The sequence below is a fragment of the Acinonyx jubatus genome, chromosome X, assembly GCF_027475565.1.
Source record: "Acinonyx jubatus isolate Ajub_Pintada_27869175 chromosome X, VMU_Ajub_asm_v1.0, whole genome shotgun sequence".
NCBI classification, from domain to species: domain Eukaryota; kingdom Metazoa; phylum Chordata; class Mammalia; order Carnivora; family Felidae; genus Acinonyx; species Acinonyx jubatus.
This window is the reverse complement of record NC_069389.1, coordinates 67,342,802-67,356,794: the sequence shown is the minus strand read 5'-3', so window position 1 is coordinate 67,356,794 and position 13,993 is coordinate 67,342,802. Positions and strand designations below refer to the sequence as shown.

Here is a 13,993-nt window from a genome sequence, read left to right as displayed (position 1 = left end):
TATCAAATATTTAAATATAAATCTAACAAAACATGTATAGGACTTTTATGCTGAAAACTACAAAACATTGATGAAAGAAATCAAAGACGTTCTAAATAAATGGAAAGACATCTGTGTTAATGGACTGAAAGACTCAACAGAGTAAAAATGTAAATTCCTCCAAAATGATATGAAAGTTTAACATAATTCTTACAAAAGTTTCAGCAATATTTTTGATGTAGACAAGAAAATTCTAAAATTCATATGGAAAGGAAATATGTTAATTTAGTTAAAATAATTCTGGAAAAAATACTGAAGTGGAAGAAATCCACCTACCTAAAATCAGGACTTATTGTATAGCTATAGTAATCAAGACTGTGGGGCACCTGAGTGGCTCAGTTGGGTAAGTGTCCGACTTCAGCTCAGGTCATGATCCCACTGTTCGTGGATTCAAGCCTATGCTGACAGCTCAGAACATGGAGCCTGCTTCAGATTCTCTCTGCCCCTCCCCCACTCATTCTCTCTCTCTCTCTCTCTCTCTCTCTCTCTCAAAAATAAACATTAAAAAGAAAAGACTGTGTGGTAGTCACAGGAAGATACAAATGCAGATCAGTGAAAAGGATTAGAAATAGTCCTGCACAAGTATAGCCAGCATAGTTGATTTTTGACGAAGGTGCAAAAGCAATTCAATGGGGAATGTCTTTTGAAAAAATGGTTCTGAAATAATTTGATATCCATATTAGGTACAAATGAACCTTGACCAAAACCTCACACCTTATACAAAAATGAAATCAAAATGGATCACAGATTTAAATGTAAAAAATAAAACTGTAAAATAAATTTTAGAAGATAAAATAAGAGGCAATCTTTAGGACCTAGGGCTTGGTGAAGTATTCTTAGAAATGTCACTAAAAGCACAATCCATAAAAGAAAAGGAAAAAAAAAAAAACAAGAGCTTGGAATTCATCAAAATAAAAAAAAAAACTTTTTCTGCAAAATACCAGAATAGTGAAAATAAAAGCTACAGACTGGGATAAAATATTGCAAAACCACATTTCTGATAAGAACTCCTACCTAGAAAATATAAAGAACTCTTAAAACTCAACATTAAAAAAAAAGTCAATTAGAAAATGAGCAAAATGCATGAAGAATCATTTCAATGAAGAGAGTGTATGGATAGCAAATAAGCACATGAAAAGATTTTCAACATCACTAGGCATTGGGGAAGTCAAATTAAGAACTCAAGGATTGGGGCACCTGGGTGGCTCAGTCGGTTGAGCCTCTGACTTTGGCTCAGGTCATGGTCTCACAGCTTGTGAGTTTGAGCCCCGCATCGGGCTCTGTGCTGACAGCTCAGAGCCTGGAGCCTGCTTCTGATTCTGTGTCTCCCTCTCTCCCTGCCCCTCCCCCACTCATGCTCTGTCTCTCTCTGTCTCAGAAATAAATAAACATTAAAAAAGTTAAAAAAAAAAAAAAAAGAACTCAAGGATCTATCACTGCATGCACCAGTGAAAATAGATAGTCTTTTTCATTACTAAGAATACCAGATGCTGGAAAGAATGCCAAAAAAACTGGGTTTTTCATACATTGCTGGGAGAAATGTAAAATGGTACAACTTTTCTGGAAACAATTTGACAGTTTTTCATGAAACTAAACATGCAATTACCATATGGCCAAGCATTTGCATTCTTGAGCATTTGTCCTGGAGAAATGAAAACTTAACATCTGCACAAAAGCTTGTTCATGACTGTTCATGACTGTTCATGAAGTTTTAAGGGCCCCTAATTGGAAGTAACTTGTGTCCTTTGATGTGGGAATGATTAAACAAACATTGCAAATAAATTGGAAAAAAATTAGTTCATAAATATCATGTAATACAACTTAACAATAAGAAGGAATGGAGTATTGATACATGTAACTTGAAAAAATCTTCAGGGCGCGTGGGTGGCTCAGTCGGTTAAGCTTCTGATTTCTGCTCAGGTTGTGATCTTGCGGTTTGTGGGTTTGAGCCCTGTGTCAGTCTCTGTGCTGACAGCTCCGAGCCTGGGGCCTGCTTTAGATTCTGTGTCTCCCTCTCTCTCTGCTCCTCCACTGCTCATGCTCTATCTCTCTCAAAAATAAATAAGCATTAAGAAAGTTAAAAAAAAAAAGAAAAAGTCTTCAGAAAATTATGGTGAGTGAAAAAAGCCAACTTCAAAAAATTACATATTATGACTCCATTCATAAAACATTCTTGAAATGACACAATTAAAGATGTGGAAGACAGATTAGTGGTTGACAGTGGTTGGGAATAGTGGATAAAAGAAGAAGAAGAATAGTGTGATAAAGGAACATAGAAGTGTACATACATACTGTGTAATTTCAATTTAATGTTTTAATTATTGTGATACAATTAGGTTAAACATAAATTGGAGAAAGCTGAGTGAATTTACCTCTGCCACTTCCTGTGAATCTAAAAATATTTTACTATAAAAAGTTTTAAAAATTGGTTCTGAGTCCAATGAAATGAAATTTTACAAATTTTGAAATACCCAAGTAACCATTAAAGAGCTGAAGTTAATAGAAGTTACATTTTCATCAAGGAAGAACAAGGTTGGAAATGGCATATGAACGATAACTACCTGTCTGGTCCCTGTAGAAAAGAACTAATTTGTGTTTTGTTTCAAAGATTTGGTGGGTTATTTCTACAGAAAAAGAAAACCAAAACCAAAAACAAAAGTTTTTGAATTTTTAACTAATTTTAAAAGATATAATCATTTATATTAAATAAGTACTTTCTCAAAAAATAACATTGATATTTAATTATCATTTATCAAAATATTAAATATATTTTGTTTAATTTCCCCTCAAGGTTGTTCTGTTTGAATTATGTTTGCTTTATAAACATGAATATCTGCTTATAAATGTTTTGTTAGCCCTTTATTCAACATTGTATTTGACATTTTTGTACATTATAGTATGTAAAATCAGTAAAATGACCAATTTCAAAAATGAAAAAAAATAAAGTCTAAAAAAATTGTCCTGCAATAGGCTGCATGTTTCTTGAATGTCTGAATATTTAGATAAATGTTACCTTTCTGCTAATAGTATGTTTAAAATGAAAGCATAATTACTTTTATTTTTGCTTATTGACTAATAATTAAATTTTCTTATTCTAGGTACCTATTTATTTCTAATCATATTTTATGCATCATCCATTTATTATTTTGATGGCCAAACCTGCTAAAGGTTCTATGTTTACAAAAATTCCTTTTGTATTTCTCTTATAAGACTTGGATTGGGAATAGAAGAAGGAAATATCGTTTAATGGGGATTGAAGTTCCACCTCCAAGAGGAGGCCCTGCTGATTTTTCTGAGCAGCCTGAGTCTGGTTCTTTGTCTGCACTCACATCAGGAGAGGAAGCTGGTCCAGAAGTAGGGGAGGATAATGACAGAAATGATGAAGTATCCATCTGTTTGTCTGAAGGAAGCTCTCAAGGTATTTTATATGCTGCACTTCCTAATAATAGCCTTTGTAACTTTGATGGATTTTTAACTTGCTTTTCAGCTAATTGCATTTCACATCTAAAGTTCTCAAAACATTTGGTTAAACGTTTGAAAATAAATTGATTTATTTTTATTTATTTTTATTTTATTGATATGTATATACACATATATACATAATGAAATGATTACTGCAGTCAAAATAATTAACATATCCATCTCCTCACATAGCTACCATTTATGTGTATGGTAAGAACACCTGAAATCTACTCTTAGCAAATTTCTAGAATGCAATATAGAATTGTTAACTGTAATAATCATATGCATTAGATCTCTAGACTTATTCATCCTACATAATTGCAAATTTGTATCCTTTGACCAAATTCCCCCATTTTCCTGATCTCCCCACCATGGTAACTACCATTCTGTTCTCTGCTTCATTTGACTTTTTATGATTCCATGTATAAGTGAGATCATGCAGTATTTTTATTTCTGTGCCTGGCTTATATCAGCTAACATAATGTCCTCCAGGTTCATTCTTCATGCATTATATATACAGTATATAAAATCTCAGTTATGTGGAGAATCTAAATATAATATTATATAATCTCAATTTCTTTATTCATCTGTCAACAGATAATTAGGCTGTTTTCATATTTTGACTACTATAAGTAATGCTGCAAAAAATGTGGAGCACAGATAACTCTTAGAGGTACTGATTTTATTTATTTCGGTTATATATCCAGAAGAGGGATTACTGGATCATGTGGTAGTTATATTTTTACGTTTTTAATGAACCTACATACTCTTTTCCATAATGACTATACCAATTTGCATTCTGACCAATGATGTACAAAGGTTCTCTTTCCTCTATATCCTCACCAACACTCTTTGTCTTTTATCTTTTTTATTTTATTCTTAATGCCTCCACCTAAAGAGTCTCCCACACTGAGTCATCACAAGGAACACTTATGTACCACAATAACGATCTCTCACATTTAGAAATGTTGTTTATTACAACAATCCATAATTATAATTAAGTACATGATTGTTTTTATTTTATTGAAACTCTAACCAATTTAGCTTTGAATGTTATAAATGTATTATAATAAAAAAGGATATGGTATAATGTGATATGCACCAGGGTAGTAGTCAGGCAACCTCAGTACAAGTCCTGGATCTTCCACTAGCTGATTATGTGACTTCAGGCAAAACATTTAATTCATGGGGCTTTAGTTACACATCTGTAAAATAAAGGAATTAGCCTGGGTCATTTCTATAACATTTCTTAGTTTTTCCCTAATGAGAATTCAAATAATTGGATGTACTTTTTCAATGAAGACTTATATTGAGGTTTAATTTACATATCATAAAATTCATTGATTGTAAATGTAGAATTCAATGAGTTTTAGTAAATTATATAGAGTATGCAACTATCACCATCACTAAAATCCAACTTTAGAATATTTTCACCACTTCAAAAAATTTCTTTGAGCCCACTTGTAATCAATCCTCATTCCCACTTCCAAACCCAGGCAACCACAGATCTGCTTTCTGATAATATAAACTTGTCTTTTCTGAGTATCTCACATAAAAGCAATCATACAATATATAGTATTTTTGCATCTGAGAGAAACAAAGGGAGAGAGAATCTTGCAATGGCCCATTTTGTTTGTTTCTATTTTACTGGATCAGAATATTAACAATACAGTTTCCAGTTTAATTTTTGCCTTTTAAATTTGATTATGGACTTTCTCATGCCAGAACTTTTGCTTGTAATATTTATGTTGCCGAATATATCAGTCCTTTTCTTTATGATTTCTGACTTTGGTATTAAGATTACAAAGTTCTTCATTGTACCACAATTATGTAAACATAACCCTATATATCATCTTATATCTTATGGTTTCATTTTTACAACTTGATATTTATTCTGAATAGAATTTATTTTTACTTAATATTTGTGAGGAAAATACCTAATTTTATTTTTCCAAATAGTTAACCAGTTGCCCTTACACTATACGTTAAATAATCCAGCATTTTACTAGTGAGTTTACTTGTAGCTTTTTATCAAGCTTTATACATACACACGCACACACACACACACACATACACACATATATGTATCTATATATATTTTGGATTTTCTATTTTGTTACATTGATCTGATTGTTTATGATTTTGGCTTTATAAAATATCTAAATATCTGGTAGGACTCTGATTACTCTTCTTAGTTCTTGCAGCACAGATTATTCTAGATTAATTTTAGAATTGCTTAATCATACCTTTCCCCAATCCCTCTTGCCAAATATCATTTAAGCTTTTTTTATTGGTACTGAATTAAATGGATAGTAAAATGTGGAAAGATAGAAACAGTTTTCCATGTGTTGAGTTTTAGATGATGTCAGGATATCAGTGTAGAGCTGTCCAGCAGACCAATGGATAATGTGGGTCTGAAACTCAGAAAAGGAGTTAAGATATGAAAAGAAATATAGGAGCTACTCACATTGAGGCTGAACAAATGTCTAGCCATAGAAATAGAAGATTTAGTTAAGTGAGAAAATGGAAGACAAGAAAGGAAGATAGACGAGGGCTGTATGTTAAGAAATATCCAGATTTGGGGGCTAGGGGAGAAAAGGGAGGCAATGAAAGAACATTCAGATATAGGAGAAACAGGATATTATGATATTATTAAAACCAACGAAAGAGAGAGATTTCAGAAGAAAGAAGTGTCATTATATCAATCATCTTTTGGAAAGTGAGTAGAAAGTCCTCTCATATGAGGCATTTAAAATGGTCAAAGGTATATAAGTGGACAATATAATGGTAGTACCAGAGGATGGGGAGAGGAATATGAGGAGTTGTTGTTCAATGAATATAAAGTTACAGTTATACAACTGGAGTATAACTGTTGAAAAACATATTGCATATAGTTAGCAATAAGGGGCTATAGACTTAAAAAAAGAAAACTTAACAGGGTAAATCATTAAGTTGTTCTTACCAAAAAAGGAGGGACACAAGAAAACTTTTGAAGGTGATAGATATGTTCATTACCTGGATTGTGGTGATGATAACATGAGTACTGATATGTTCAAACTCACCAAATTGTTTATATTTATTATGTGCATTTTATGTACACCAATTACACCTTAATAAAGCAGAAATATTAAAATAAACTTTAGAAACAATGAGAAACCATTGAATTGGGTGCTTAAGGGCTTTCAAAAGCAATGTGTCTTGCGAGGGGTAGGCAAACAGATTGCATTAGGTTGAGTAATGAAAGGGGTATTAAAGCTCTTGGTATTGCCAGGGCCATGTATTTTAATACTAAGTCTTTGAAAAGATGTGTGAATATTCAACTGCTCTCTCTCTCTCTCTCTCTCTCTCTCTCTCCCCTCCCCTTCTCTCTCTCTCTCTGTGTCTTTACCAACATTTACTGTTGGCTTTGATGAAGATGATAACGGGATTTAGTGTACAGAAAACTCTGAAGCAAGAAAAAGGAGAAGATGTTGCATCTTTTCCAAGTCCCTTATTTATAATCTAATTGGTCCATTAAACCAAAAATGGACCAACTTCTATTAGTCTGCTACCAAAGACTATTAGTCTTTACTAAATTGTATGTGCCTGGTAATACTTGAATATTTTCAGTGATTTAGGAATAGATATTTATTTATTTATTTTAATATATGAAATTTATTGTCACATTGGTTTCCATACAACACCCAGTGCTCATCCCAAAAGGTGCCCTCCTCAATACTCATCACCCACCCTCCCCTCCCTCCCACCCCCCATCAACCCTCAGTTTGTTCTCAGTTTTTAAGAGTCTCTTATGCTTTGGGCTCGCTCCCACTCTAACCTCTTTTGTTTTTCCTTCCCCTCCCCCATGGGTAGAGAATGATGACTGGCAGCTATTTGAAAGATAATGGGGATTTGTGTGTTTCTATGGGTGGGTGGGAGAACTATGAGGAAATATTCTTTTTTTTAATGTTTATTTTTGAGAGAGAGACAGAAAGAGAGACAGAGAGAGAGAGAGAGAAAATGCAAATGGGGGAGGGGCAGAGAGAGAAGGAAACGGTATCCTAAGCTGCTTCTGTGCTGCCAGCAGAGAGCCCAATGCCAGGGTCAAACTCAGGAACCATGAGATCATGAGCTGAGCCTAAATCGAATGCTTAACCAAGTCTGCCAACCAGGGGCCCCAGGAAATATTCTAATAAAAGCAAATTACCTAAGCCCCTGAAAGGGAGTTTCAATCCACTACTTCCACTTCCCCATCTAAAAGGGAATTTTTTAAAAAATAAGTAGTTAATAGGGGAAAAATGATTTAATTTTAAGGTTGCTAATGGTCCACTGCTCCTACACTGACATCCTTTGTCATTTAATAGTGTGTTCTCTAGACAGGTGACATAGTAATTAAGGCCTAATGAGAAAGAAGAGAGAAAGAATTTAATGCATGAATCAAAAAACACTTGATGGGAAGTGATATTACCTAGAGTCCCTTCAGTGGCTTACTTTTTACAGCTGCATAGTAACCTTTTCATTCTCATCAGAAATTGGAGCAGAAAATAGTCTTAAAATACTAAGAGAGCCTTTTTGCTCACTATTTCCAATGAGTTCTGTCTTCCAAATGTCTAAGAAAAAGAAAAATGTCTTTAAAGCAGGGCTTACATTTTACGTGTTAAAAATCAATTAAAAATTATGTTAAATTTTCCTAGAAAACACTCTACAAGCTAAAAGAAGCATTACATTTTTCAAGCACAATAAAAGGCAGGTTTAGCCAAAATCACCAAAAAGTGCTTTTTGACCTTTTAGCAGTTTCAGTTCCATTTTTTTTTCTTTTCTGAGAGAATAGGTATTTCCCTGATATAGAGCTTTTGACTTACCTCTAGCTTCCACCTTTTATCTCCCACCCTCACATCTCCCATTTTTTTTTTCTTTCCCTGTGTGGAAGTGAAGAGAAAAGAGATGTGGTAAAGCTACCTGGCAAACTCTAGAAAAAGTAATAGATGACTCAGCTCCTTAAAGTTCTGTGTCTACTAAAATATATGTATGGTTGAGCAATTTTAAACATTTTTACTATCCTGAGAATCAAATTGTTTAAAGTATGACAAAGGTTAACATCTATAATGTTAAATATTTTAACAAATCTTCTTAGCTATATCTACTATATGTATATGCATATAAAATATAGTTCTGCATAATTACATAGTGTGAGTGTATCCCTAATATATAGAATGCCCTCTAGAATTTTCACTGATTAATAACTTTCCTTATTTATTTATTTTCCAATTTGCAGAGCTGCTTTTCTTGAGGAATAAGCAGTCACATCAACTGTATTTAAATTTCAAACTTTCAGTAATGTGGAAGCTATCTGTAAAAAAGAAAACATGCCTTAATTAGCTGCATCACTTCATACCTTTTTATTTTAGAAATACTCCAAATAGTTTTTATTTACATCTTATAAAATAATCAAACCTTGTATGAATATGTTGCCAGTAAAGCAAAGCTGTGTATAAAGTTATGAACAATTAAGAACGGAAATATAAGGCAAGCCTATAAGGAATGATACCAATAATGATCTTACTGATGATTGCTGTAACTTCTATTCTGGCAGCATTAGTACTAATATCAGCTCTGCAGCTAAACCTGATGACAACTCCCCCACTTCATTTCATTTAGTGGCTAATTACATATGACATGAAATATCTAAGTAATGAATAAAGTCTCCTCCATATAAGCATCATTCTTTTACTAAAAAATTAAATTGAGGGGCACATGGGTGGCTCAGTCTGTTAAGCATCTGACTTTTTTAAAATTTATTATTTATTTATTTTCAGAAAAAGAGAGAGTGGGAGAGCAAGCACACATAAGTGGGGGAGGAACAGAGAGAGAGAGAGAGAGAGAGAGAGAGAGAATCCCAAGCAGGCTCCACAATGTCAGCACAGAGCCTGATGTGGGGCTTAAACTCATGAACCATGAAATCATAACCTCAAGCATCCAACTACTGGTTTTGCTTCAGGTCATAATCTCACAGTTCATGGGATTAAGCCCTGCATTGGGCTCCACACTGATAGCAGTGTGCTTGGAATTCTCTCTCTCTCTCTCTCTCTCTCTCTCTCTCTCTGCCTCTCCCCTGCTCATGCTCTCTCTCTAAAAATAAATAAATAAACTTAAAAAAACTAAATTTAATTTTTGGTGTTCAATAGATGCAGAAAAAGCATTTGACAAAATACACCATCCATTCATGATAAAAACAATCAACAAAGTAGATATAAAGGAAGCATACTTCAACATAATAAATGCCATATATGAAAAGGACACAACTAACATCATCCTCAGTGAGGAACAACTGAGATCTTTTCCTCTGTGGTCAGGAAAAAGACAGGATGTCCACTCTCACCATTGTAATTTAACACACAATACTGGAAGTCTTAGCCACAGCAATCAGAAAACAAAAAGAAATAAAAGGAATCCAAATTGTCAAGGAAGAAGTCAAACTTTCACCATTTGCAAATGACATGATACTCTCTATAGAAAACCCAAAAGGCCCCATTAAAAAACTGCTAGAACTGATACACAAATTTGGCAAAGTTGCAGTACACAAAATCAGCACACAAAAATTTGTTGCATTTCTATACACCAATAAAGAAGCAGCAAAAGAGAAATCAAGGAATTAATCCCATTTACAATTGTACCAAAACCCATAATATATCTAGGAATAAACCTAACCAAAGAGGTAAAAGATCTTTACTCTGAAAACTATAAAACATGGAAGAAAAATTGAAGATGACACAAGCAAATGGAAAATCATCACATGCTCATGGATTGGAAGAACAAATATTATTAAAATGCCTATACTACCCAAAGCAATCTACACATTTAAAGCAATCACAACAAATGGTGTTGGTAAACTGGAAAGCTACATGCAAAAGAAACTCAACCACTTTCTTACACTATAGACAAAAGTAATTTCAAACTGGATTAAAGATCTACATGTGAGACCCAAAACCATAAAAATCCTAGAAGTTAACACAGGCAGTAACTTCTTTGACATTGGTTGTAGCAACTTCTTTCTAGATATGTCTCCTGAGGCAAAGGAAACAAAAGCAAAAATAAACTATTGGGACTTCATCATAATAAAAAGCTTCTTCACAGTGAAGGAAACAACAAAACTAAAAGGTGACCTATGGAATGGCAGAAGATATTTGCAAATGACATATCCAATAAAGGGTTAGTATCCAATATATAAAGAACTTAACAAACTCAATACCCCCAAATGAATGATCCAATTAATAAATGGGCAGAAGACATGAATAGACATTTTTCCAAAGAAGACATACAGATGGCCAAGAGACACATGAAAAGATGCTCAGCATTACTTATCATCAGGGAAATTCAGGTCAAAACTACAATGAGATATCACCTCACACCTGTCAGAATGGCTGAAATCAAAAACACAAGAAACAAGTGCTAGGGAGGATGTAAAGAAAAACGAGCCGTCATGCACCATAGGTGACAATGCAAACTGTGGAAAACCGTATGGAGGTTTCTCAAAAAATTAAAAACGGAACTAACCTACAATCCAATAATGGCACTACTAGGTATTTACCCAAAGAATACAAAAACACTAATTTGATAGGATATATGCCCCCCTATGATTATTGCAGCACTAATTTACAATAGCTAAACTATGGAAGTAGCCCAAGGGCCATATATATATATATATATATATATATATATATATATAATTATTGAGCCATAAAATAGAGTGAAATCTTGCCATTTGCAATGATATGGATGGAGGTAGAGATTATCATGCTAAGTGAAATAAGTCAGGGAAAGACAAATGCCATCTGATCAATCATATGTGGAATTTATGAAACAAACAAATGAACAATGGGAGAATGAGGCAAACTAAGTAACTATAGAGAACAAACTAATGGTTACCAGTAGGGAGGTGGGTAGGGGATGGGTGAAATAGGTGATGGGGATTAAGGAGTACACCTGTGGTGGTAAACACTGAGTGTTGTATAGAAGTGTTGAATTACTATATTGTACACCTGAAAGTAATATTACACTGTTTACTGACTGGAACTTAAATAAAAACTTGAAAATAATTAATTAAAGACATAAGCAAATTGAATTTATGGTGGAATTTGCATTAAAATTCTGGTGAAATGTTTCTGTATATCTTAAACTCTAATGATGTATATACTCATAGGAGTTCCCCAATTAGCCATGTTTTTTTTCTGTTTATCCTCCATGCTCAGACAGGGCACTCCTATACATCTTTCCATGGAAGGAATGGATCTGGAAAAATTCTGGGAGGACTGATAAATATTTTTGTTCTGTTTTCTATGGTGAAATAAAGCATCAGTTCCCAAAAGGCTGAGAGTTTCCACTAGTGTTTATCTAAATAATCTACATGCCATGACTGTGCAAAAAGAAAATGGAGAAATATTACTGTCTTGTTTTACTAAGGAGTAGAGGTGGGGATAATCTAAGACAGGACAATATTTTGTAGACACCTATGCTGTGAACCAGCCACTTTCCCTAGCTCAGCACAGAAGACTTTTTAATAGACTTATTTTTCTGAATTTATTTTCCTTTGTTTATTTTTTCATATTTTTAGAATATTGATTTTTTTATCATATGAGAGATACATGTTTATTATAGAAAATTAAAAAAATACAATGAAAAATTAGAATAGTCCTACCTTTCAGTAATAACTATTCTTAAAATAGGAGTGTGTGGGTATTTTTGCCAGTGTTTTCTTTGCATATATGCAGGTGTGTGTGTGTGTGTGTGTGTGTTCACGTCACATGCCTTTTCACAAAATTAGAAAATTCTGTATTTATAGTTTTATATCATGTATTCAAAAATTATCATCTTTCACTTATTATAAGTAATACAAATTCATTGTAAAAATATTTAAATATGATTAAACTAATTGAAATAAGAATTAACAAAATATTAAAGGGCGCCTGGGTCAGTTAAGCATCCAACTTTGGCTCAGGTCATGATCTCATGGGTCATGGGTTCAAGCCCCAAATTGTGCTCTGTGCTGACTCAGAGCCCAGAGCCTGCTTCAGATTCTGTGTCTCCCTCTTTCTCTGCCCTTCCTCAGCTTGTGCTCTATCTCTCTCCCTCTTCCTCAAAAATAAAGAAACATTAAAAAAATAAGTAAAACTAAACAAAATGAAGAAAAATAGAAGTTTCCTGTAATTCCGTCCAGAAATAACAATGTCAGTGTTTTGGTATTAAATAACATCATTCTTTTTGTTTCTGTTTCCTCTATGAAAAGGTACACTTCTTTTACTTTTACAAAATTGAGATCACACTGTACCTACATAGTAGGTTTTGTCACCTTCATTTAATTTACTTTCCAATTTTTTGTGAATATTTTCTTTGTTATCAATTCTTCTTCTTCTTCATTTTTATAGTATTTATTGTAGGAAGAGGTCCTAAGTGATTTATTGAGTCCTTCATTGTTAAGCATATAGGTTATTTCCATTTATTTTTCAATTATAAACAACACTGTAGTGGCCATCTATCCACACTTGTTTCCTAGAATGCATTGTTAGAGGTACAGTTGCTCATCACAGCATATATGATGTGAATATATCATTTGTGCCTTTTTAAAATAAGAAAAAATATTTAAGTGATCTTGAGAAAGGTATTCTCAATAAAATTTTGAGGAATGAAAATGAAACTGTGGCCTTTTTTTTTCTATAGAAGAGTCCAATGAAGTTCCAAATGAGGCAAGGGTTCATAAGGAGGAGGACCACCATGCAGTATCCGCAGATAATGTGGTATGTACATTTTGAAATTCTTTCCTCATGATGGATTCTTTCCCACATGATGGATTTCAAGGATATGTTTCCCTTTGGTAATGATACTGGTGTTAGCAGAATAAAATCTTGCTCCACTTCACAAGCCAAAACAGAGCTGTCACCAATGAATTTATATATCTTTGAGAATTTAAGAAATGAAACTTAAAGCACTGTCATTTGTGCCTCAAATTTTTTGATTGAAGAGATTTGTAGGGCGCCTGGGTGGCTCGGTTAAGCATCCAACTTTGATTCAGGTCATGATCTCACAGTTGGTGATTTCAAGCCCCACTTTGGGCTCTGTGCTGATGGTTCTGAGCCTGGAGCCTGCTTCAGATTCTGTGTCTCCCTCTCTCTCTGAATTTCCCACACTCGTGCTCTGTCTCTCCTTCAAAAATAAATAAGCATTATTTTTTTTTAAAAAGAAGAGATTTGCACATATAAAAATCTGATGCTTACTACACATAGACATTTTATACATGTTACTTTTCTTTAACACATTCAGCAAAAAGCAGATTTCTTCTCATTTAACAGGTGGAAGAAATAAAATTGAGGTTAGCCTGAAACCATGAAGGAAGCCCTTGTTAGTTCTGGGTCTTGTACCCAAGGATTCCTGATTCAGAGTTGTCTGTTCAGACCACACCTATCTCTACTGTGTTTGGAAACTTACCTTCTTTCTAGTTGTATTAGACTCTTTTAGTCTT

The 13,993-nt window shown here is 33.6% G+C and overlaps 1 protein-coding gene across 2 annotated transcripts in view; it reads left to right on the top strand.

The window, feature by feature from the left end:
• HDX (highly divergent homeobox) overlaps positions 1-13,993 on the top strand; it is a 179,529-nt gene that overhangs the window by 132,725 nt on the left and 32,811 nt on the right. For both annotated transcript variants that reach the window (XM_015079368.3, XM_027053747.2), the window contains exons 6-7: positions 3,250-3,457; positions 13,195-13,271. In XM_015079368.3, the coding sequence (XP_014934854.1) occupies positions 3,250-3,457; positions 13,195-13,271 (285 nt within the window). The remainder of the gene's footprint in view (positions 1-3,249; positions 3,458-13,194; positions 13,272-13,993) is intronic.